This window comes from Antedon mediterranea, chromosome 5, assembly GCF_964355755.1.
Source record: "Antedon mediterranea chromosome 5, ecAntMedi1.1, whole genome shotgun sequence".
Lineage (NCBI taxonomy): Eukaryota > Metazoa > Echinodermata > Crinoidea > Comatulida > Antedonidae > Antedon > Antedon mediterranea.
Window position 1 is genome coordinate 30,067,963 of NC_092674.1, and position 24,862 is coordinate 30,092,824.

Sequence of the window (24,862 nt, forward strand, 5' to 3'; positions counted from 1 at the left end):
CAACAGACTTACGTCTTCTTTTCGAAAACTCTGACTCGTGCCTCCTGTTATCATCTCGATCTTTTCTTGACGAGAAAATCATCATTGTGATGTATGTACTATTGTTTGTTCTTTTGTTATGAATAATAATCAAATTTGATTTATCGAGTGAAATATGGAACTAATTATTACGAGCCTAGCAACCATGTGTTCCATACACGTACGTAGCAGTCATGGGTACGATGTTCTGTACACGTATGTAGATATCGCGTGCCCACCACTGGCATTGACACGATCAAGTAATTCTTCCACCATCAATTATTTTTTCTAAATCTCTGTCTACACGTACTATCAATTTTGACAAAAAAAAGTGTGATGTAGATAAGCTACACGTACTGAATTACTGTATAAAGCCCTGTCTACACTATAAACCAAGTTTGACAAAAAAAAAAGATGTACTCATATGGTAGTGATATGCTCAAATATGGTAGTGATATTACATCATGCTATTTATGGGCACATCACATCTTTTTGTTACTTTGATAAGAGTTTAAAAGATTTTTTTCTGTCAATTATAATAATTTGTGATCAATGTTATCCATTTGTTTAGGACGTTCTGTTTGGTGTGTACAGAATAAATATAATATTACATTTTAAAACACCTGTCTCTCTTCAATTAAACCTCTCAAAAATGCATCCCAATCCAATACCCGGGTAAACATAACATATATGTTAATTGAAGCTATTTAAATAAAATATCAAAACAAGACAACATAGATTGAAATGGCCACTCGTAGATAGATAAAAACTTGTACTCGATGATCGCTTCATACTATTTTGATTAATAAGTTGTACTGCTAATGCGTGTCCTTAAACAAGCCCATGATTGGCATGATAATTCTTAACACAGACTCTAGTAATAAACCTTTGGCTTTAAATCAACAAAACACAAAGAAAGCACATCCAAGTTTACATCTCTAGCATGTATTTTGCTTGTGTCTAATTACCTTCGAGTTGGTTTAATGCGTACATCGATTGAGGTGATAACTATTAAGCTTGATTCAAACAGTCTGGAGTACGCACCTATTGATAACATGAGTACACGCGAGTGTATTTCATGTTGATAATATAATGATAATTTTACAAAACTTGATGCGCGTATAATGATGTGTAAAAGGGTATACGTAAGTGCCATTGACGTAACTATTACGTAAATAATTACGTATAGAAGTTTCATGAAAAAAAATGTCTTTAAACTGAAAAGACTGATGGGATACTGTAATAATGATGCGGATGATATTAATAATGATCTAATTTTTTTTATAGAATTTCTAATAAGCATGGCATATAATATTCGGGTTTTTTTTGTATAGTTTTTGTCATTATCATTATGATAATGTACTGTAGACCGTATATGACTGTTAGGCCTACTGATCGGTTTTCAACTCGTCTTATACTTTTTCTGTTTTAGTCGGTACAATTTGCTAATATATATACTTAGTTACTATTCACAGGATTAAACCTTATGCAATCTCAATTTGATAAATATTTTATTTATATTTAACGATATCAGCAGTATAATTATGAATAATTAATTTATTCCACAGGTGCAACACGAAAACAGGTGTCACTAGATAATAATCAAGCATTTATTTAATGATATTTATTCAGCAATTAATTATTCTCTAGCAGATTTAATTGTATACATCATCATCACTAACAGAGTATATAGTATTAAGGCTAGTGGAACACATGCTGGGATCATGCTGCTTAGTAAGAGGCGTTAACCCCCTTTTCGTAGTCGCTTCTATTCAGTAATAATTAATACGTTTGCTAACTAACCGTACTTACCGTAAAGAAACAAAGTAAAATCGAACATTTTATAATAAAAAGTTTATCAATTTCTTTTTAATAGATTAATTTTTTTTAGGATGAAAATGATTTTAACTAAAATACAACAATAGAACCCCTCCTTTGTGTGATACCCATAGGAGATCCATTCTAATGACTGAAGGAATAGCAATATGTGTGATACCCATAGGAGATCCATTCTAATGACTGAAGGAATAGCAATATGTGTGATACCCATAGGAGATCCATTCTAATGACTGAAGGAATAGCAATATGTGTGATACCCATAGGAGATCCATTCTAATGACTGAAGGAATAGCAATATGTGTGATACCCATAGGAGATCCATTTTAATGACTGAAGGAATAGCAATATATGTGATACCCATAGGAGATACTTATCCATTCTAATGACTGAAGGAATAGCAATATGTGTTTTAACACTATGGCCAACAACCCCTTGAGGGAAACCACTATATCATAAGTAGGCCTACATTTTTGGGGGGTCCCGAATGTTTCCCATTGTAATAGGGTTTTTATTATAACTATTCTATTTTGACATGATAATGCACTCTTTAGACAAGATTAAGCTACAAAATGTTTTCTTCTCAAACTTTAAACTTTAATATCGATTGGTCCACAATCACCTGTACCTCAATCGATAAGCACCTGTAGTATGACGTTACAAATGGCCCTTGTTACTAAGACCTCTTTTTGATAAACCGGAAGACATTCATGTAACAGATAAATGTTTAGGATCGGATTAGTGTAGGCATTGTATCGATTGATATCGATTAGCCGCTCTAGTCGCGTGGATTCACGGTTAATTATTTATAGGTATTTGTCACTTGTTTTAGTGTAAATCCCGTTGTTTTCAAACATACTTTTACTTGAATCGATTTTTCTTTCTCTTTATTCCGCTATGGTTTGTATAAATTCATTGATACCTAATTCGGAAATCGCATTTACTCTTATTACTGGGTGTCTAATATGAAATCAATATGGCGAAGACCTTGCTCGTAGATACAATGGGATCGGTATCCTAGGCCCGACTCTCCAAGTTTTCTATCGCGGTATTAATGTACCAAGGTCACTGCTCCACACAGCCTACCCATCACATCGATTAGGCTTAGGATTATTTTGTTTGTAAATCTATAACATTTTTATATATTATTCGTATTTTTATGTTTATTTTTTGAAATTATCAACAGATTGTCGTTAAAATCGTTAACAATCAGGCATAAGGCAGAAAATAAATCAAGTTATACCTGTATTTAAAAACCAAGATAACAGATGAGTTTTTAAGTTAACAAGCGTTTTTTGCTCACGTTTAAGTTTACAAGTTTAACCGCAGGATAGAAAGGCATCTGTGCGTACATTGCCCCATATGTTGATTTGGTTAAAAAAAGACAGGTTCTACACTTGGGTAAAGCGTCATAAACAACGAAACAATACGGTGATACGTGCCAAGGACCTGCGATGCGCGTTATTATACGCAGAGCACGCGTTAATAGTTATATATGACATTAGATGAAATTGTCAGTACGTTGAAAGCAGACGATAAATAGAAATGTGGCTAATGATTGGTCATCTAGGATGACTAATATAATCTTAATTGGTTACGAATCTCGGGCCTGAAACATTGAGTGCAGGTGCAGAGACCACTCAATAACTCTCAATTGTACATACAAGACTAATTCACAGCCAGTTATATGTGTTTACCTCAAAATACAAAGGCTTTTTCGCATTCAGTAAGGCAGCTGCACTCATAATTTATTGGTTAGCGATGCTGCCCCGATAAGGTCGGCACTTGGTCCGGTTGGCTTCGCATGTGCCAACCGCCTCCCAGACTTGACGACAACAGGTTCTTCATCCATTGTTCTTCATCAAATCTGTCGTTTCTATTGTTTCTAAGGCTATATACGGTGAGTTTGTACAAGACCTAGTTCTTGATTGCAACCTATCTTGGCAAAGTGCCCTGAAGCCAGTACAGCGCAGCGAGAATTAACCGAACAAGCGCGTGTCGAATTCGGTACTTATCGACAACGGTGACGAGTTTACAAACTAATACTTGATGCATTCAACAACCCTTTAAATATTGCACACTCAGTCTATGTATAAGAAATATCATATAGTTTAAGATGTGAAATCAATCGATTCAAGACAAAAACAAAACAATTTACAGCTCAAATTTCTAAACCGCGGTGCGCAAATCTGCTTATTTGTCGGCCGACGAGTGCTCGGCACTTACGTCCTTTGTGCCGGCATATCGTCACCAGCCTGATGTACGCCCATAGCCTATCATATTTCCTTGTTTTTTATTAAAATCACATCCCTTAGTCAATAACCTAGGTTGATTTTATAATTTCTATTGAGGACCTGGCTTACGTTTTTTTTTATTTTGTTGATAAAGTTAACATCTGTCAAAAAAGTTTTCGACAAGCAGCACGTCGTGTCAGTGCTGTGTGCCGCGTCGCACGTCTCAGAGGCCACTCGACACCTAATCGAGTCCTTATTTTTGTGATTTATGCGGCTTTTGACAATTTGAGTAACTCGTTTTAGTAAAATGTTTAAATCGCTTTGTTTCTTGCTACAAGTGAGACATCAAACTGACAAAGAACTATGATGACGGTAGTTATATTTTAACAGCAGATGGCGAGGAGGAACTGAAACAAGTGAAACAAACTTAGGAACCTGTCGTTGTCGTCGAAAACACGGCGTGTCAAACATCATATTAATTATTTATTGCAGTATGAATTATATTCATGACAGATTTGTCTTAATTGTATTACTTAAAGCGCGATAGATAATGCGATAAATGATAAGAAAAATACACAACAATTAAGAAAAAAAGCTATTTAGACGGCGATCGTGCTCGAAGAATAACCATACCTTTTTATGTTTGTTTGGACTGGTGGCCGCCGACGAAAGTCAACGAAATCATTACAGCAACACTACTTTTGTTCATTTTAGTAGTTTATTTATTTATTAATGATGTCAGCTATAATAAATATTTAAGACTTAAGTAAGAAAGGAGAATAATAAAGGTTCTTAATCGTTAGGGTTTTCAGCTGATATACAATGAAACAAAGCGTGGTATTCTTAGAGTCTTAGAGTCATTAACAAAGTACAGTAAGATGTTTCTCCTCGAGACTTAAGCCTACCGACTACTCATGTCATATATTAATATATACAAGTGTAATCATTTCACTGAAATGTAATATGGTTCTCGTGTTATATAATTCCATATTAAACTTTTTATTTCATTACCAACTTAATGCAATTAATTCAAAATTCTATCAATTTTACGACATGAAATATTTCAATAAATGATACAAGGTCGATATGTCGTGTTGTAACACCAATTGAAACATAATCAAATTAAATTGATTTAAATATAAGTATACGATTTAAATGCATTAACATGATATTTATACGGCGGCGGTTCATGACCATTGGGTATTTGGTGGTGGTGTGTATTGACCAACATCGGACATGGTCACTGTTTGGTGGTGGTGGTGTGTATTGACCAACATCGGACATGGTCACTGTTTCTGTAAACGTATTGTAGTTTGTTTTCATCTCTGTATTGCTGCATTGTTTATATCAAGAAAAAATACAAATAAAATATCTTTAGGTGGCAAAAATATCATATATACCAGGGGCTAATTTAATGTTGTGAAATACTGTGTGTAGGTTTGAGAGTCACCGTCTACTTCATTAATCCCGACATTCTGATGTGTTACAAGCCTAAAAACGGTGGGCCCTATGTCTTGTTATATTTCCTTGCAAAATATTTATCAAATAATACGAATATGAATTTATTGACGTAATACAATAATCCAATGTTGGTTTTTATCATGTTTTGCGTTTGAAGGGGCAAGAAACTTATAATTAAAAGGTAGACATGCATACCAATCAAGTTCAGTATCAATTGCCAGTAGTGGCGGCGCTCTTTTGTTTCGACATAAAAAAGTACAACTTCTAAAAACGAGCTGTATCGCTTTTGAACTAATAATGCTGCCCTCAAGACTTCATCAAAACAACATGGCTGCGCCCAGTAAATGTGTAGGCATGAGATATCTAACTGACGTATTCCTGACATTTAGGACGAACAATATTGGCAAAATGAAGCACGTTATTTTAGCTTGGTAAACGTAACGACGGTAATTCCGACTTTTGATACAATAGTGATTATAAATACAAAAAAGTGTAGGCTAGGCCTAGGTAGCTAGAGTAGCCTACTAACTAGTGTACTAGGTAGTTAGAGTAGGATCCAGGTATCCATCCAACAAGAAGACTAGACTAGAGTAGAGGTAGCAGGGTCTAAAGATGCCTACTATTATACAGTACTAATAATAATAATAACTATCCTATGACTAGGTTATATCTGCACTTCAGGTATAAGACTAATCAAATTATTAATGTATTGATTGAATTTGAATGATACTACACACAACAACATCATTAAGTTTTGAGAAACTGTTTATTAATCTTTTGTGTCAACAAGTTAAACAAGTCATCTTCTCATACAGTAGTTGTTTAATTGGTTTTAATTTGTTGCAAATCATATTAGTTGTTATATAAACAACAAATCTTAATTCCAAGTTATCTTTAACGTTGAAGTTAGAGACTGGTTCATGTTGGATATTGTTAAAACCTGAAATAAAAAGTAAAATATGATCATCAGTACCAGTAGGAAATGTTGCCTCAAAAAGATTATTACCCTGTCTGTGATAAATCAATATACTTATTAACTTTGGTTTATAAGTTATAAGAACCAGACCAAAACAATACTTAAACTGTCTGACATGCCACTGCAACCACTTAAAAAAAATGATGTTTTTCCCCCTAAAATACAGTATGCAAATTGAGTTGCAAATTACCTTTGTTGATGAATCAAAGTCAAAACTTGAGTGACTAGCGCCGCTAACTGTAACAGAGCTAACAGCCTGTACCCCTAGCACTCTGACTGTGTTCCATGTGAGTCCGTTGGTCACTGAACCTCCTGTGTTGCTCACCGTTCCCGTCAGGGTCCCCTAACAGAAAGCATTAAAATGTTGATTATAATCGTCACATGCAAATTTTATTGATTTAAATGAAACTGATAAAATTGTAAGTGCATAGTGTGATAGTGTAGACAAAGCTTACTTACCTTATTACAGAAAATGTCCACAAGGTAGTAATTTCCATTTTCATAAGTATCTAAATGAATTAATTAACAAAAAAACATTGATGTTCAAATGGCTAGATCATGGTTACATTAAAAAAAACACACATTGATCGCTTTAAACTATTTTAACATTCTTGTTATAGATTTGTGTACAGTTAAATGAGTCCTAGTTGACTCTCTAGATATAATAGTATCTCTATGGTGCTTACCAACAGAGTCCCCATCATCCCAGAACATTGATCCGGTCGCTTGGTCTGCATCGTCAAGGGCAACGATAAGACCAAATGGATTTTGTCGACTACAGAGAGAAAAAAGAGAGGATATTATGAACTTCATGTTCCTTTCACTATCAATTCTTCTATCAAAATGTAATTTCAGAATTTAGCGTAGTATGTAAAGCGGCAGATGAGCACAAACTATGTTACTTTTTTAAAGTTTCTTTATTTCTTAAATGTCATATCTGACAGGCCTCTTTAATGTAAAAATGTTAATGTCATAATTAGACTACAATTCATGAACTTTGACATGCTGCTACCTTTGACCCGTTTACCTTAGCTCAGTGTTCCAATCAGGATCCTGTGTGGCAAGAATGTATCCGCCTCTGACATGGAGTGGTATGTAGTCCATTGGAGCATTCAATGTTACAATGCTCAATCTACTTGATGGCGCTATTTCAGCTCCCTTCAAACATTTCAAATAAAATTATGTTTTGGTTAATACCGTTTACAAGATTTACTTCTAAAGATAAATAGTTTTGCATACATAGCGCTTCATACCTATAATAGAGATTTTTTTATAAATCGAAACGCCCGCTGGTGGCGCTACGCCAAAAGAAAGTAACTTACCGTATAGTAATCGTACCAGCGACTGTCTGGGAAATAGGCTTCTACGGTCGTAGCACCCTACAAATTAAATAAAATTGTATATTTTTATATGGGCTATTATGATATTGTTATAATAGTATATAATTGATACAATGTCTTTTCTCCAGTTTAAAAAAAAATATCTTTGATGAGATAAAGGTTATAAATTAAATGTCTTACCTGATCTAGAACAGGTGAGATGAGAAGAGCAGGGCCCCATAAGAACTGCGTGTCTACGGTGTGTGTAACTGGATCATTAATAAACCTACAAAGATATCATTTTTTAGCATGTGTACATATTGTGTATCTGCACATGACGTCACTAGGATGTAACGCAATGACGCACGCAAAACGTAATAATTAATTGACCAATCACAGGAAACAGTTTCGAATGGTCCGTTTCTTGTCATTTTCAAATTACTTTTCGTGACGTGTACGCGCGCCATTGTGTTGCGTTCTATTGGTAACCAGCTGTCTACTGTACCTTTAACATATTATAAAACACTAGAGATTTAACAATAATATGATTATAATAATGTTATTCTGTCGTCAAAACATTGTATTAAATACCTACTCGTGCATAACGGGCCTGATGACGGTGGATCCTACGCTGTGTGCTTCATGGAAGAGTGTGTACAGGTATGGAAGAAGCGTGTATCGGACGATGAGGATTTCACGACTTACACGGGCCATCTCATCGCTGTACGATGCCGGATCTTGCTCCTAAAATTAACAACGCCACAAAACAAAAACATTTCATTTCAGTTTCCAATGTTTTTCTGGATTTTCCCCCCATACCTACTAATAACTTTGATATTTGAATACGGTACTAAAGGTTTTTTTTTTTCAAAGTGACCAACACTTCTTCCAACCCCTTCGAACAACCAACCTGACGATAAGATTAAGGGAGAATCGTAACGTTTGCCTTATTTATACCTGATAACCGATTCCATTGTGATTACGTGAAAAGGTGTAGAATGCACCCAATTGCATCCATCTCTGACAAAGTTCTTCGTCCGCGTTGCCATTAAAACCACAAATATCAGCACCAATCTATAAAAAGACAGTTCATAAAACAACACTACCAACGATGCGAGACTATTAGCATTGACATGATGGTGTCATATCACCACCATATTTAAGCATATCACTACTATATTTGGACACACTTTTTTGTCAATCTAGTTTAATAGTGTAGACAGAGCTTAACAGGAGTTTACGTCAAAAGATTTTCTGCGTAATTCCTCCTGCAACGCGCTCTCTGTGTGTACTTACGTATGGTATTCCGAATAAGTTAAATTCGAGTAAACCTGTAAAGATACAAATATACTGAAAATGTTTAAATATTTAACCATCGATGGTAAATTGGTAGGTGCAAAAACCGTATAGAACGCGACGTTAACTTGGGACGTCATTACGTCAGAGGTAAACACACTACCAAGAGGGCGCTATATCAATTATTTCCAATGTCAACACGTCACTACTGTACTATTATGTATGTGTATGTGTACTCACCAATGATTGAGTATCGTAAATGACTCCACTGACTCGCGTTATCCCCCAGCCAATGACCGGCGTATTTCCCGGCCCCCGGGAAAGTAGATCTTGAAATTACAATACTTCGTTTTCCAGTAGCGCTACGTGCAGCTCTAAAAATAACAAGAAATAATATTTACAGTAGACCTAGAAGAATAGATTTGTGTAAATTCTGATTTCAGTTTCAAATGTACAGATTGAGAGATTTAGAAAATTTATTGTGAAAAATGTTCTTACGTAAGTGAGGGTAGGCATTGTGACCATCCGTAGAGATTGTGTACATCGTAGTGGTTGCCGATGTGAGTACAGGCGTCGGGGCACAGTGTCTTGTCGGCAAGCTGGCCACCAAATATCTCTGTTGTCATAGTAATAGTATTTAGTTTCCTGACTTTACAAATTTAAATACAGAAACTCTAATGCTCTGTCAAACACTTTGTGACAACAACAAAAATGTTGGACACGGTGATGTTCACTACCATATTTAGGCATATCACTACGATATTTAATCACATCACACCTTTTTTTGTCAAACTAGTTTGATATTGTAGACAGAACTTTAGGTTTATCGAATTATAGGACCTGTATTCAAATATCACAATGCGTTTACGAGGGCATAATTATTGATTAAGCCTACAGACACTAACTTGGCTCTAGATCAAAAGGAATATCGATCCTTATCTTTATAAACAAAAAGAAGGTCAATATATCATCGTGTAGGTGAATACAATTTGTTTGAAACGGTTTGTCCTATAATTTATACAATTGGAACATAGTTTTAGAAAAGGGTTGTTTCCTGTCGGTCTAAACAACGATTGTCGTACTTGGTAGGAAAGGCGGGTAGTTGATTGTGTTTCCAGCGCAGCCAGTGGTAGATCCTGCGACGAAATTAGCAGGCTCGTTCATGTCGATCCATAGGCCATCATAATTAATAACGCCATGGAAATCAACACACTGTTTCTCCCACCATGTTGTGGTCTCCGGTTTATGGAAGTCGGGGAAAACGCTGTTCTTCGGAGGCCAAACCTAGTATACATCAAATAAAGTGTAAAGTGATAGTTGTTTTTGTATGTAAATGAATTACTGTACTGTAATATATTGTGAAGGATGCACCTTTGTGCTAAGTGTGCCACCGATCTAAAGATGTAATTCCAAATAAATAAACTACATAAATGAATTTTATTTAAACAAATTTATAATCCCGTACATTTCACCTACTGGAAATGCAGTGAAAATACATTCCCAGTGAGTGAAGTATGTATCCAGAAGTATAATGATAATAATGTAACACTTCCTTTGGGAATGATGGGTTCCTATATGATGTCCCTTCTAATAGGAATTTTATTGTAATGTGGTTAAGTAGTGTTACTGTATCCGGTAATAACTGATTGTAATTAAAATGAATAAAAAAACACACAAGACAAAGGGCAAATTAAATCTCTTTTGTATATTTGGGTGGCTCTGAAAAGAGCCGTTTGGTTTGAGAGTTTGAAAGCAAAACCAATTTACTTTTTAGCGGGCTTCTTAGCAGCAGCTTTCTTGGCTGCTGGTTTTTTAGCGGCTTTCTTAGCTGGTTTCTTGGCTGCTGGTTTTTTAGCTGGTGCCTTCTTAGCTGGCTTCTTTGCGGCTGGTTTCTTTGCGGCTGGTTTCTTTGCAGCTGGCTTTTTAGCGGCAGGTTTTTTGGCAGAAGCTTTCTTGGCTGCTGGTTTTTTAGCCTTCTTTGCTGAAGTCTTCTTTGCTGCCTTCTTTGTCTTAGCGGCTGCTTTCTTAGCGGCATCCTTTTCCTTCCTAGCAACTGCCTTCTGTTTAGCCTTCTCCTTTTTGGCTTGAGCAGAAGCCTTAGCAGGGTTTACTTTGAATGAACCACTGGCACCGGTTCCTTTGGTATGGACTAACTCTCCAGAGACGACACCTCGTTTTAACGCCAATTTAACGTGTACGGAACTACCTTCTCCAACTTTGTAGTTAGCTGTGATAAACTTATCAATAGCTTGTCTTGAAGAGCCGTTACGTTCCTTCAAAGCTGTGATAGCCTCTGTGATCATAACGATGTATTTTGGATGCGTAGCAACCTTCTTTGGCTTGGAAGCAGGTTTCTTTGCTGGAGCTGCAGACATGATTGTAGTTTTAGTTTTCTATCAACGTCAAACGATTGAATGAATATCGAATTTAGTCACTGCCAACAATTTATACTCGTTTTTGCGGACCGATACCTACGAACCTGACTTTAATCTGACCTGTGCGCGCTTAAGTACATAATTGTAAGAATTCGTAACAAACTGTGCGAGTACACTTATCATTTTTATCATTTTCGTCTATAAATCATAAATGAAATTATATTTTGTGTACATATTCTTAAAGCTTATTCATTTGTGTTTATTTCTATATGTTGTTTGTTAATATTTTACCACAATTTTTTCATGAAATTTATGATTACAAAACATGTAACTTTTTCAAAACCAAACGATTGAGTTTAAAGTACTTTTTTAATATTTTATTATTTATAAATATATTTTATTTTGAGTTTAATATCAAGAACAACCATTACTTTACTTGTACACCAAAATTGAGACATATTGATGCATGTTAAACGGAAATATTTGGTGTTTACCAAAGTGGTGTAACACACCAAACCGATCGTTTCGTCACGCTTCGAAACCAAAATATTGTCGGTTCCGTTATGTAAACAAACACTTATATACCTAAAATATCATATTTCTAGTAAAATATAAATCATAAAAACTGGCACATATCATTTAAATGTTGACTATCAACAAATTGTGTATTTTATAGGTTGTATATCGATGTAATTTGTTCACAAATGGCATTTATTGTCATATTGGTTACTAAGAGCCAAAGTCGCCATTTTTCATTTCACCGACTCAAAATTTCTTAGCCTACTCCACATCAGAGATATATAATTCCATACTTTTTGGACTTATTTGGGATTTAAAATTTTTAATAATCATTATTTAATAGGCAGTAAATTTGTGTTTTAAGATTTAATTCAATATTAAACTGTGATATACTTAATTAGGCCTATATATCTTGATATAACATTGAATTGGTAGGCCACGTCAGTCAATCTGTATGATGGCCGCTAACGTCCTTATCGGTGGGTTGATACGTCATCGGATATTTTTTTTAATTTATTAGATTGTGAATTATGATGTTTGTGTTGTGAATGTTACTATCATTAATAATATTGATGATTATAGTTAAAAAACTAATAGTGTAAACTGTAATATTCTTATAGTACATCAATTATTATTGAGTTCTAATCTTAGGCAACTCTACATGTAGGCCTATTGTTGGTCGTACCAGGGTTGTACCTTTTATATGTGGGTCGATCGTCATTATTTTTATATACATTATAAATTGTATTCTAAATTTGACTATCATTATTTATTGTATTAAAACTAATTAATACTTTATAGATGAGACCAATATGTTTGCTGTGACGTAAGGATAGGCCTATAAGTGCGGCCTACTACTGAGTTATATTATATATCAAGGTAATGGCAATTGTGAACCTATATTATGTGATGTATACTTTTATATAACTTTTGTCTATTTTTTGAATGCTTTAACTTTTTATATATGTAAAATACTAGAAATAAGAAAAACAAACAAAACTTTAAGCTGCAGAGATAGTTTTCTACTGATACAAAATTGATATAGATTATTGTAACAATTGTAAAGAATGAAATAAAAGTGAGTGAATCTCACAAATGACAAAAAAAATAAATATATCAAGGTTTATTTATTTCAATTGTTCTTGCAGTTAAAATTGGATACATAATATAAAAACATTTAACATTAAAATTAACATCTCCATGTTAAGTTAAGTTAATTAGACCATTAACATTGGAGAGACAATTTAAGTAAAAGCTGTAAGTACTATATGTTGATTTATGTAAAATTTTGATTTACTATCGTGAATAAAGATGATTGTTAGTTTAGTGTATATGGAGATGTCTGAGTAGAGTAGGCATGTTATACAGGCCATAATGGAGGCCTATAGACCGATATATGCCTATTTATGTAGACGCCGGCCTATGGAGATGGTGTGTTGTAGAATCACCTCCCTGGTTGAATATTTTACAGGCTTTCTGTATACAATTCACACCTTTTACAACTCATTTGCCACAATGCACCCCACCCTTTGTGACGTCATCAATACTATCGATAGTTAGTAATAATATTAATCCTTTTATCCATCACTCCTTTATCGTAGACTGTATATTATAATTTTTTTTTTTGTGATTTTAATAAATTTATTAGCTATTAGTTTTAAAGTGTTTAAAATTTAATATACTTTTTTATATATATTTTTTATTTCATGATTTAAACTTAGCTTTGGAATTTTGGTATATTATATTTTAAGATGGTATATTTATTGCTTGTGAAACTGGGTGAGTGAGTGGGGAACACAGGCTTTAAGTCACAGTGATTAGGTTCGCTTTTGTTTCCCCTGCCAGCTCACTCAGTCGGTTCTATTGTTTCTTTTGTATGTCGTGTTCTTCATGTATTTTATATTTGGCCATAAAGAATAAGAATAAGAAAAAGTGTATGTTTTTAACCTGTGTAAATATGTTTTTAAATAAATAAAATACAAAAGGTATATGACATTTCGAGGATAATTCGTACAGATATATATATATTTTTTTAAACCGTTTAAACTCACAGAAATTCAATTCGTTCGAAGAAGGTATGAGTTTTGCATTTTTACTTATAGCACTTTTTAATGTTTTGAAATATTCTGTTATTTATGATGAACTAGATTTATCTTATGGATGATCGAATTCATTTCTGATGGAAGAACTGATACTGAACACATCAACAAGGTTAAAGATGAAATAAGTTATAATTTTCAATGATATATCTTTACCTTTCCAATAGCTGGTGTTGAACAGTCACTATTCTTAACCCATACATCAGCTGCGGTACCTTCATCGTACGGTGGATATGTACCTGGAAGATCGTTGCCTATAAAAGGATCCTGAAAATAATGGCCACTATTAGTATTTGTTTTCTCTTTTGTTGGAATCACCCTTTAGTTATATTCAATAATCATTCTTGAAAACATCAAATTAATCTTTATTCATCCTTTTTCATTTCAATATTCTCTGTTTTCGTAATTTTCTTTACAACTTTTGAAACGACTAATTAATAACAATAATAATTTAAAATCATTAAAACACACAAAGTACAAAAACTGGAATAGGCCCTACAAATGTTTAAAAAGTAAGTGGTCTTATCCGTTATAATAATGAGTTCGTCAGTCTCCCTCAATAGACAAAGTAATTAACCTTGCTTTTAATTGTGTGAGTATGTAGGCCTGTACATTAGTGGATGTAGTGATGATTAATGTTGGGTTATGGTACCGTAGGCCTATATGAACGTGTAGAAAATTATAAATTTTTCTAATGATAATATTCTTGTTTTTTTAGAATGTTAATATGTTGTTTCTTGATGACAGGGTTGCAAAAACGCAATTTATCACCTTATATACTAACAATTACATTATGACTAAAATAATATGAAATATAAATATATTTTACCAAGATTATAATGTAGTGCATTCCTTGAGCTTGTAGTTCGGTGACGTAATTCGGTAGCCCGTCATACTTAATGGGGTCATAAGTGAAATCTCTCTGCTCTATCATGTAGTCAATATCACCATATTGTACGTCCTAAAAAGATACAATGATAAATTCATATCTACAATTGTATACTTTTAACTCAATTCGGGTTGCTGGTAACATAAACACATGAAATTAGTTGGCACGGGAATCTTGCGTTTATTGCCTGGTAAATTTTTCGTTCAAAAAGGAGGAAACAGTACTCATTTTCGTAACCCCACTGAACAAAAGCTCCGACTAAAACCATGAACATTCATTCATTCAAGGCACTTAAAAAACTCACTTGTTTCGAAACGCCATAAATATGATCGTTGGAATGGTGCTTTAAAAATGGAACGATTGATTGATTGATTGATTGACGTAATTGATGACATGCTATTATTCTTACCTGTGGTATATTATGGTATCTCATCCGGGATACGGTGTCTTTGACAGTATCTAGGCTGTTGTATCCATAGCGACACAGCTGGAATCCAAGTGACCAGTACGGTGGCATATACGGCCGACCGATTGCCTACGATAAAATATTACATTAAAAAACATATGGATACATTATGTTACAGTAATCGAAATTATAAAACTATTCCCAAAATTCCGAAATTACAATTCTGCTGAAGCCCCTAACAAATAATTGTAAAAAATAAATTGTTTCCGTGCAGACAGCAGGAACCCACTCGCTGCATTATCAGCTTTACGGTCAGAAAGTTTAGTGTTAAAAGTTGGACGGTGAAATTGTTTATGATATTTATACCGCGTCTCCATTGGTAAATTGGTCGGAAGCACTTACTTTAGTATACTGTTGGACAACGTTTTCTGGAGTGGGACCAAGAAAGAAGTACATGTCTAGGATTCCACCGATGGTTCTGTACAAAAGGTATGGAGCGGGAGAAAGCGTCACATCTGGATGATAAAAGAACATACATTATACTGTATTAAATACATACATGGCACCAAAGAGTACAGGCAACGAAGCGTAACAACAATATGTGCATATTTGCGGAAGCTATCACAACGTCAATAGGTTTGTGCACATGCGCAGTTGTTCGTTCGTTATATAGGCGTATCTTTACTTATCAACGTTTTGTTCACATTAAACCTTGTCTACACTATCAAAACTGTATGTGACAACAAATTGTGATGTGCCCATATATGGACATGATGATGTCATATCACTACCATATTTGGACATACCACTACCATATTTGGGCACATCACTTTCTTTTTTCAAAGTAGAGCTTTACAAGAGCTATTAATTCTATATTTCATTGTTATATTTTGTTTGTTGATGTCTGGCAATCGTACCTTGCGCAGCACTGTTGAGGAATAAAACACCATGGGCGTTGAAGTCTTCTTCGACCGCCATATAAAATGGATGCACACCGTATAAATTACCGGTAGCCTAGAAGACAGAATCAGCAAAAAAATAACCTTATTATTTTCATTTTGTAAACCATATTAAATACGGTTTAAAGCTCAATAGCAGGGTTGCTAACTTCCATTTTTTATGAAGATTGTGCACTTTGTGACAAAAGCACCAAATTTGGCACAAACTTTCTTTAGGGTATATCTAACAATCCTAGAAGGGGTGCCCGAAAATCGGAACAATTTAACGACGTCATTTGGACCACGCCCTTTTTTAGTATTACGTAATTCTAGGTGAAAACTTAAATCTTCGTATATACATACCAAGTTTGGTATCAAATTAAAACTCATGACATGTACATTGCAATACACACATAAAAAATATATGATTTCTCTTCAGACGGAATATATAGGTCAAATAATGTCATTTTCTGTCATATTGAAGGGAATTTCAATCAAATATTGAGCTATGTTATGAACATTGTAGTTATAAGAACAACAACATTCATTTTTGTAATAGAACTACTAATATATATTTATTCTGTACCAGTTACTTTCCTTTAACATAATATTAGGAACCACTGAAAAAAGTATATAAAACATATACTGTATCAAACTTGGCTCAATAATCACTGGACTAATTAAACAGACAAAAGACCATTTGACTGACAATTATGGCGTTAGCATCCATAACAATACATAGAGGTGATTATCAACTTTACTTTTATGAAATTATTTATCTGGAAACAAACACTTAAAATGGTACAGAGTTGCTAGATGACGAACAAGTTCAACGGCATGGGTAACAAAGACCAGTGCAAGAAAGACCTGCTGAACGGCACTTGCAGTTCCCTGAGCAATGCAGGCAACCCATTCCTCGATAATTGTTCAGAACTTCTGGTCTTGGATGCTCGAGATTGTGCCAATGAAAGTGCAGTAGTGACAGTTCGTACAATTCAGGATGTAGGTACTCTACCCAGTACCAAAAATATTTCAAGGAAGTTATTCTCGACAGAAGTGTTGCAATTCAACAAGCCATCAAACAGAATAAGCTGCCGTTGTTCAACACACCATGGTCAAAATCAGTGTCCAAAACAAAGCAACAAGTTAAGAGTTTAAAAAGTGACTGCAGCCTATTCAGTCGACTGTATATTGCAAGTCAATCTCGTGATGGAGATTTGGAAGACTTCTTCATACATGAAAACCAGCCATGGCCACCCTCTTTGGCAGTAAATGGAAAGCTTCGACTACCAACTAAGAAGTCTGAGTTGCTACAGCATTTGGAGACTGAAGGCCAGCCTGAACCTCCTACATATTATTTTGACGTAAAGGTGTTTGACGGAGCTGCTATTGTCCATGCTCTTTCCAGCAACCATGCATTTACATTTGATGACTACGGTGATAAGGTGAGTACATTTCTTTGCATTCAGGATTGTATCTATTGTTTAACCACCACATAATTGGTCACTTCTATATGCGGATCGTTATTCTTGTATCATTTGTATGACAGGTCTTTCTACCGTGGACCACCAGACAGCAGCTGCAGAATAGTAACAGAATTGATATAGTGTGGGACACTTACTTAAGCAGTCTACAGGAGAAAAAAGAGGAAAAGGGGTCAGGAGGAAAGTTGGGGGACAAACAAAGATTCCAGGGAATTATTTAGGGAGTTATTTAACTTTTTAACTACAAAGGTGTCTACCCATAATTACTCTGACTGCATCAGGTAAGTTTTATTATGATACATACTAATTTATTTTGTTTGTAACCAAACGATTAATTTACTTATACAGTTTCATACCAATAATTAATTGAAAAGGCATATTAAATTAGTAATTAATTCTTGATATATGTCCTGTAGGCGAGTCTGTTGTATGTTGACATCTACTCAACCTATGTCAATCTGCGACCATGAAGAGGCCGACTCCAAGATGTGCATTCACATTGATGATGCCTTAAAGAAAGGTAGCAGGGTTATTTTGGTGCATACAGTTGATACTGATGTCATTGTTATCCTGGTTGGTATTTTCTGCAATCTAATAGCCTGTTATCCTGGTACGTGTATCTGGGTCGCATTTGGCATGGGTAAGCACTTTCAATATTTTAATATAAATACCATCTGCCATAACCTAGGAGAGGATAAGTCAAGAGGGCTGCCAGTTTTTCATGCATTTACTGGGTCCGATACTACATCCCAGTTCTTCGGAAAAGCAAAACACTCCGCATGGGAGACGTGGAACTCATTTCCAGCAGTCACAGAAGCCTTTCTTTTCATGGCACATCATCCTTTCAAATCTCTAGGAGTCAACTCATCTCAATTCCAGTTGATAGAGGAGTTTACATGTAATCTATACGACAAGACAAGTACTTTAATAAGTGTTACTAAGCTAAGACAAGATCTGTTTTCAAGAAAGGCACGGACAATGGACAACATTCCTCCTACACAGGTAAGGGGAGCTGCCATATAATTGTCAATTGTCGTTTAATAATTTATTATCAGGTTCATGTTTTTCTTTCATTAAAAGGTAACACCAATCTTTAAATTGTTTATTGCAGGATGCACTTTTACAGCATTCCAACAGATCCATATACCAAGCAAGCATTTGGACCACCAGTCTACAGCCACAGCAGAATGCTCCATCACCAGAAGACTTTGGTTGGACTAAAACCGGCAGTACATGGACACCAGTCTGGACAATACTACCTGAAGCATCCAAGGCATGTAGGGAATTGCTAAAGTGTGGCTGCAAAAAGTTGCCTTTTTGCTCAGGGAACTGCAATTAGTGCCATTCAGCAGTGCACTGGTCTTGTTACCCATGCCGTGGAACTTGTTCGTCATCTAGCAACTCTGTACCATTATAGTAAAGTTGATAATCACCTCCATGTATTGTTATGGATGCTAACGCCATAATTGTCTGTCAAATGGTCTTTTGTCTGTTTAATTAGTCCAGTGATTATTGAGCCAAGTTTCACACAGTATATGTTTTATATACTTTTTTTCAGTGGTTCCTAATATTATGTTAAAGGAAAGTAACTGGTACAGAATAAATATATATTAGTACTATTACAAAAATAAATGTTGTTGTTCTTATAACTACAATGTTCATAATATAGCAGAATATTGGCACGTTTTGATTGAAATACCCTTCAATATGACAGAAAATTACATTATTTGACCTATATATTCCGTCTGAAGAGAAATCATATATTTTTTATGTGTGTATTGCAATGTACATGTCATGAGTTTTAATTTGATACCAAACTTGGTATGTATATACGAAGAGTTAAGTTTTCACCTAATTACGTAATACTAAAAAAAGGGCGTGGTCCAAATGACATCGTTAAATTGTTCCGATTTTTGGGCACCCCTTCTAGGATTGTTAGATATACCCTAAAGAAGGTTTGTGCCGAATTTGGTGCTTTTGTCACAAAGTGCACAAAAAAAGTGCTAAGTTACCCTGCTACAAACTTTCCACTTGGACGCAACGCAAGGATGTAAACGCAACGCAGCACAAGTAATTTGACCAATCACAAGTGATGGATTGTTCAAGATGTCGCTTCCTATTGGTCAACTTGCTTACATCCTTGCGTGCGTCCAAATGGAAAACAAGTTGTTATCTATTAAATTATCTAAATAATTATCAATATGCAAAATATATGAGATAATGAAAGTATAGTCTGGTAGATTTAATTAAGATAACATTGTCACGTATAACACCTGTTGGAAGATAAAGTTTCTGGCATGTATTGTAAAACACATTAACCATACAAAAGATATCTTTGTTTTTCGTGCCATTGTTACATCATTTATCATGGATGCGCCTGTGGGTCATCTTAAAAATTATTGATTATGAATTTAACATTTAAAATAAGTCATAGGCCTAAAGAAAATTCTTTAGTGGCAAGATCTTCATTGTAAAAATTAATCTAAAACAACGGCAAATGGTAATTCGGTTTTTAAGGCCGGCAAAACGAGGAGTTGAGAATGAACAAAACTCATGCACTCAATCGTGGGCGGATTATAGATTCACCCCAATACTGTATTTATTGTATTTGTTATGTTAGTCCACCAGTCGGCGTTTCGTTTTTTGTCTGAAACTACACAAGTATACGTATGAAACGCCATATGTGCCAAAATAATTATATTTTTTATAACATTAAGTCAAAACTCAGTCTGGAACATAGACTAGTGGATTACAGTATTTGAGGTAAAGAATAGAGCCTTTATTACATAAACGCATTACGGCGTCAGCTTACCGTCGGTGGCTGGTCACGTGCGTACATTCCCATCGTTTGCCAGTTCATGTCATGTTTAAAGCTGTGATGCTCGTGTTCTCCGAAACCATAGATTTTGGTATTCTGTGACATGGCTGTAGCAATTTGAAGAAATTGGTCTGAGAATACAAAACCTCCGATCGAGGTGTCGAATCTGTAAAAAAAAAGTTTTATTTTACTTTTGTTTTATGGTATAAAAAATGCATGTACTTGGCGCAAAGACGGCGATTTGACACACATGGCGTGTCATACATATATTTGAGACAAAAATACCAGAGAGTCTGCACTTACATAACCTCTCCAGTTGATCGTCTGGTGACGTTGAAGTTAAAAACGGGATCGTTACTGAAGCCGACGTCGTAGAGAGGGTTAGCGGCTGGGACAGTTGGAGCGTCAATGGTCAATGGCACCTCAAATCGGGATGCATTTGCATCTGTGAACTAATGGACAAAAAACGTAGTGTTAGAGTCAGGTTACAACAGTATAACATCAGTGGCGTAACGGCTATGAGCGCTCACTGGCTAAACTCTCTGCGTTACACCACTGTTTAACAGTTGTACGCATCGTGGAGATTTTCTACCTCCGCGCGGATTAGGCCTATATGGTCTGAGATGTTGTTAGCATCCGCAATAGCTGCCCACGATTATAGTATTTTCTAGAAAACATGTTCAACATTAATATTTAGGCGATAGAACATACCTTAATGTGTAAACGTCCATCTGTCTGGAATTCTACTAGGAGTGCCACATTTTGAGCGTCGCCGCCGTAAAGTGTGTTTGTACCACGCTTTTCTAAGTTCACTTGATAGCCCATTGACGTTACAATGGAATCACCTAAAACGAATTAATAATAGATAGGTGTATACAAAGCGCAGCTAAACAGGTTCTTCACAATAAACATTTAGACCAACACTATGGCACTGAAGAGGTAACGTCACGGAAAGAAGTACAGACATCAAAATATGGATGGACTTGACTGATATGGTGACATTAAGCCAAAGAAAAGAAAAAACAAAACATTAAGCCAATTATATTGCGGTGATGATGCCACGAATTTCGTACGCAAAATTAGCGGCATCTCCGAACCAATCACGTCCTGGCCTACGGTACTCAGTACACATATTTTAGAAATAACAACGTTTTGTCTAAAAGGCTTACCAATCATCTCGTAACCCCAGTCGTCTGGAAAATAACAAATTGGTGCGTTTGGTACATTTGTACCCATAAACTCGCAGCCTCTGTTGCGGCACTCTTCCGTGTCAAATCCTCCTTCAGGCATGCAGTCAATCCGGAACACATCCTTTGCTGGATCGCTTCCTTCACCGGTGAAGTTAAAGAAACACCATGGCACACCAGCGGTGGATGATTCGCACCAAAGACAGCCTCGGTCCACACAACTTGTGCTGGAAGCTCCGCCACCTAATATGAACAACAATTTGATGGAAGCATAGACATTGAACACAAAAAAACACAATTCAATTTATTCCGGATTTCACTCAGGATTGGAACAAACAGTGTTGTCTACTACACGGACTCTACTAAAAAAAAAATTACTTTTCATGAAACGTTAATTAAGTAAATTGGTGCAAAAACCAAATGTTTATGTGTCCCGAATAAAGCACTCTGATACAATTGTTTATTTATTGTATCAGAGTGCTTTATTCGGGACACTTCCCTCTTTTGAGACAGTATATTGGTTACATTAAGTAAACTAGAAAGACACTCCGAGAGTGCATACCTCCGCCTACTGTAAATTCCGCCTACATAAGATTTCTCCGGTAAAAAATATATATATTTGTGTGTGTCTTAATGCTGTTTGTGATTTAGGCTAATTTCACTACAAGCATGTGTATGCGAGTTTGGTGTAATGGTTATGTAACAAGCCTTTCAATTAAAAATAGCTTCAGTTACTAACAATAGAACATCAACGAGAAAATCTGTGAATTTGGAAAAAAAATTTTAAACTATAAACTGGCATAAAAAAACGTGCACATTAAATCAAATTATGTTTTAAAATTACAAATCACAAATTATAACTCTTGCCTCTTGAATTGTACAAACATTTTGGACAAGTAGTTCTCGAGAAAATGCAATTTTAGTTTATACTTGTTACTTTAAGACTGCTCGCCGGCTTTTGAAAAATTCTGTCCTATCTTTTAACACTAGCAGGTCTGAAAAGTATACTAAAAAGTGGTCCAGAATTGAGACCATAATCCCAAATGGTCCCAAAATTTAATGGAATAGTCCTTGACCACATATCTATCTGTATATTCATTTTGATCTTGTAATTACTTTTTGATTAATCCTGCTAACAAACACACGCTACCGATTACATATACCTCCTTGGCGGAGATAACAAAATTAAGTGTCCTATATGTGGAGTTCGAATTCGACCGCTGCGCCAACAACCTAGTAAAATATATTCTGTTGTTCCTCCTACGTACTAAATGCTTACCTGGGAAACAGTCACGCCTGTTCTGCTCTGGGATATCCGTTACACAACCATTATCACCTCCACCACCTCCTCCGCCACCACCCCCACCTCCACCACCCGGGGGTGTTTTCGTCGGGTAACTACACCATGGGACATTTAGTCCTGGTGTATAATCCTCGCACCAAATGCAACCCTTTGCAATACAACTCTGTTCCGAAGCCCCACTGCCAGAAAAGCAGTCAACACGATCGGCAGGTGCCAGAGTGGACGCGCACCCGGCGGCGTACGTCGTAGGATTTGGCGCGTTAGTAGGGCCTGTGTAACGCGGAGTCGTGTAATGCGGCGGAGCCGTATAATTCGGGTTCGTGGTTACGGGAGCGTTTGTCACCGAACTGAATGTAGTTGGTTTGTCTGTTACCGGATTGTTATCGTAGAAACATGATGTGTAACCGTTGAGTGGGCACCATGTGCAACCGGCGTCGACACATTTAGCGTTGTCAGGTTGAGGTTTAGGCCAACAATCGACGCGGTCTTTAGGTGCGACGTTTGACTTGCACGTGCCATCAAAACCAGGCTGAGTGTTATCAAAGCACCATGGTACACCCTGAGAGTACGTTTCACACCACGTGCATCCCCTGCAGTAAGAAAGAGAGAGTACCGCTACATTACCTGAATTATTATGTGAACGATTCAGCAATACCATCATGTTCCACTTTCATTGAAAAAAACGAAACAAAAGGGTAGATTTCTTTAAAAGTTAAAGCTCTGATCTGGACAACAATCGTTTGGTTCTCACTCTAGGACGCAACGCAAGAGAAGTAAGCACAGTGTAAGTAATTTGACCAATCATAAGCTATGGATTTTCATTTTGTCAAATTACTTTTGGCGTGCTTACATTGCATTGTGTCCTGTTGGGAACAATATAGTTTTAAGATTTTAAGTGTAATATAGTACACCATTCGTACGTGATGTGTTTGCCTACTTAATGGGCTCCATCATAACGAAGCCATTAGATGAAGTACTGGTACCAACAACATGTGTCCAGATCCGGTCGCCGATTGATGCTGTGAATGCCGGGTGCAGCAGTGACTTTAGACTGCACCTGATGTGACGAAGCTAAAACTGAGATGATAAGGATATGATATTACGATGATAAGAGGAGATGAAGGATGTGACGAGAATTTTATGACGACGAAATGAGATGATGAGAGGAAAAGACAGTCGTGAAATAACCCAATTATTGATGGGAAGATCCCAAACATACTTAGCTATGCAGTTTGCCTCCGTTGCTCCACTTTCTGGATGGCAGTCCACTCGATTTTGCTCAAGAACTTCTGTAGGGCATTCCCATGCTTTGTAAGCCAGGGATGATGCCACATATGCTAGGCACAGGGCAATTATTCTGAAACCAGACCTCATGATTACAAGCTCAGAACAACTGAAATAATTAAGATTTCACAATCGGGACTCTTTTTTTATACAGTTGCTTGTCCTGAAAACTTGCCAGCTGTATCCAATGAAGTATCAGTGATACATTTATCACAACACATTTCGAAATATTGATTTTGGCAATTTACTAGTTGATTAATAAACATCTTGATATCTTTGTTATATAATATAAATGAGGAGGTTATGTCGATGTCAGGGGGCGGAGTGTCGATGATTGACTCAGTTTTAGTTTTCAGGTGATCTGGTATAATAAGCATACAACGTTCTAGTTGATGGAAATATTTTGTGATGAGAATTTCG

General features: G+C 35.8%; 2 protein-coding genes across 2 annotated transcripts; both read right to left on the reverse strand.

The window, feature by feature from the left end:
• Positions 1 to 6,317: 6,317 nt before the first annotated feature.
• On the reverse strand, positions 6,318 to 24,532 carry LOC140049917 (lysosomal alpha-glucosidase-like). The gene is made up of 24 exons (XM_072094871.1): positions 24,378 to 24,532; positions 23,135 to 23,748; positions 21,838 to 22,098; positions 21,380 to 21,513; positions 20,972 to 21,120; positions 20,663 to 20,834; positions 16,346 to 16,442; positions 15,831 to 15,943; positions 15,432 to 15,557; positions 14,963 to 15,094; positions 14,290 to 14,400; positions 10,223 to 10,424; positions 9,639 to 9,756; positions 9,381 to 9,514; positions 9,141 to 9,175; positions 8,802 to 8,918; positions 8,440 to 8,588; positions 8,046 to 8,130; positions 7,848 to 7,904; positions 7,553 to 7,683; positions 7,212 to 7,300; positions 6,985 to 7,034; positions 6,716 to 6,868; positions 6,318 to 6,489 (listed from the first exon to the last, which is right to left on the reverse strand). The coding sequence occupies exons 1-24, from the start codon at positions 24,530 to 24,532 to the stop codon at positions 6,427 to 6,429; spliced, it is 3,447 nt and encodes a 1,148-aa protein (XP_071950972.1). The 3' UTR covers positions 6,318 to 6,426.
• On the reverse strand, positions 10,904 to 11,515 carry LOC140049445 (uncharacterized). The gene has a single exon (XM_072094327.1). The coding sequence runs from the start codon at positions 11,513 to 11,515 to the stop codon at positions 10,904 to 10,906; it is 612 nt and encodes a 203-aa protein (XP_071950428.1).
• Positions 24,533 to 24,862: the final 330 nt, after the last annotated feature.

What these genes read in the sequence shown, in the direction of transcription:
- LOC140049445 (XM_072094327.1), bottom strand. Translation starts at nt 11,515, where the DNA reads ATGTCTGCAGCTCCAGCAAAGAAACCTGCTTCCAAGCCAAAGAAGGTT.
- LOC140049917 (XM_072094871.1), bottom strand. Translation starts at nt 24,532, where the DNA reads ATGAGGTCTGGTTTCAGAATAATTGCCCTGTGCCTAGCATATGTGGCA. An exon ending in CTACCCGCCTTTCCTACCAA is followed by an intron (nt 9,757 to 10,222) that starts GTACGACAATCG and finishes CTATGACAACAG; the next exon opens with AGATATTTGGTGGCCAGCTT. An exon ending in CAATGCCTACCCTCACTTAC is followed by an intron (nt 9,515 to 9,638) that starts GTAAGAACATTT and finishes TGTTATTTTTAG; the next exon opens with AGCTGCACGTAGCGCTACTG.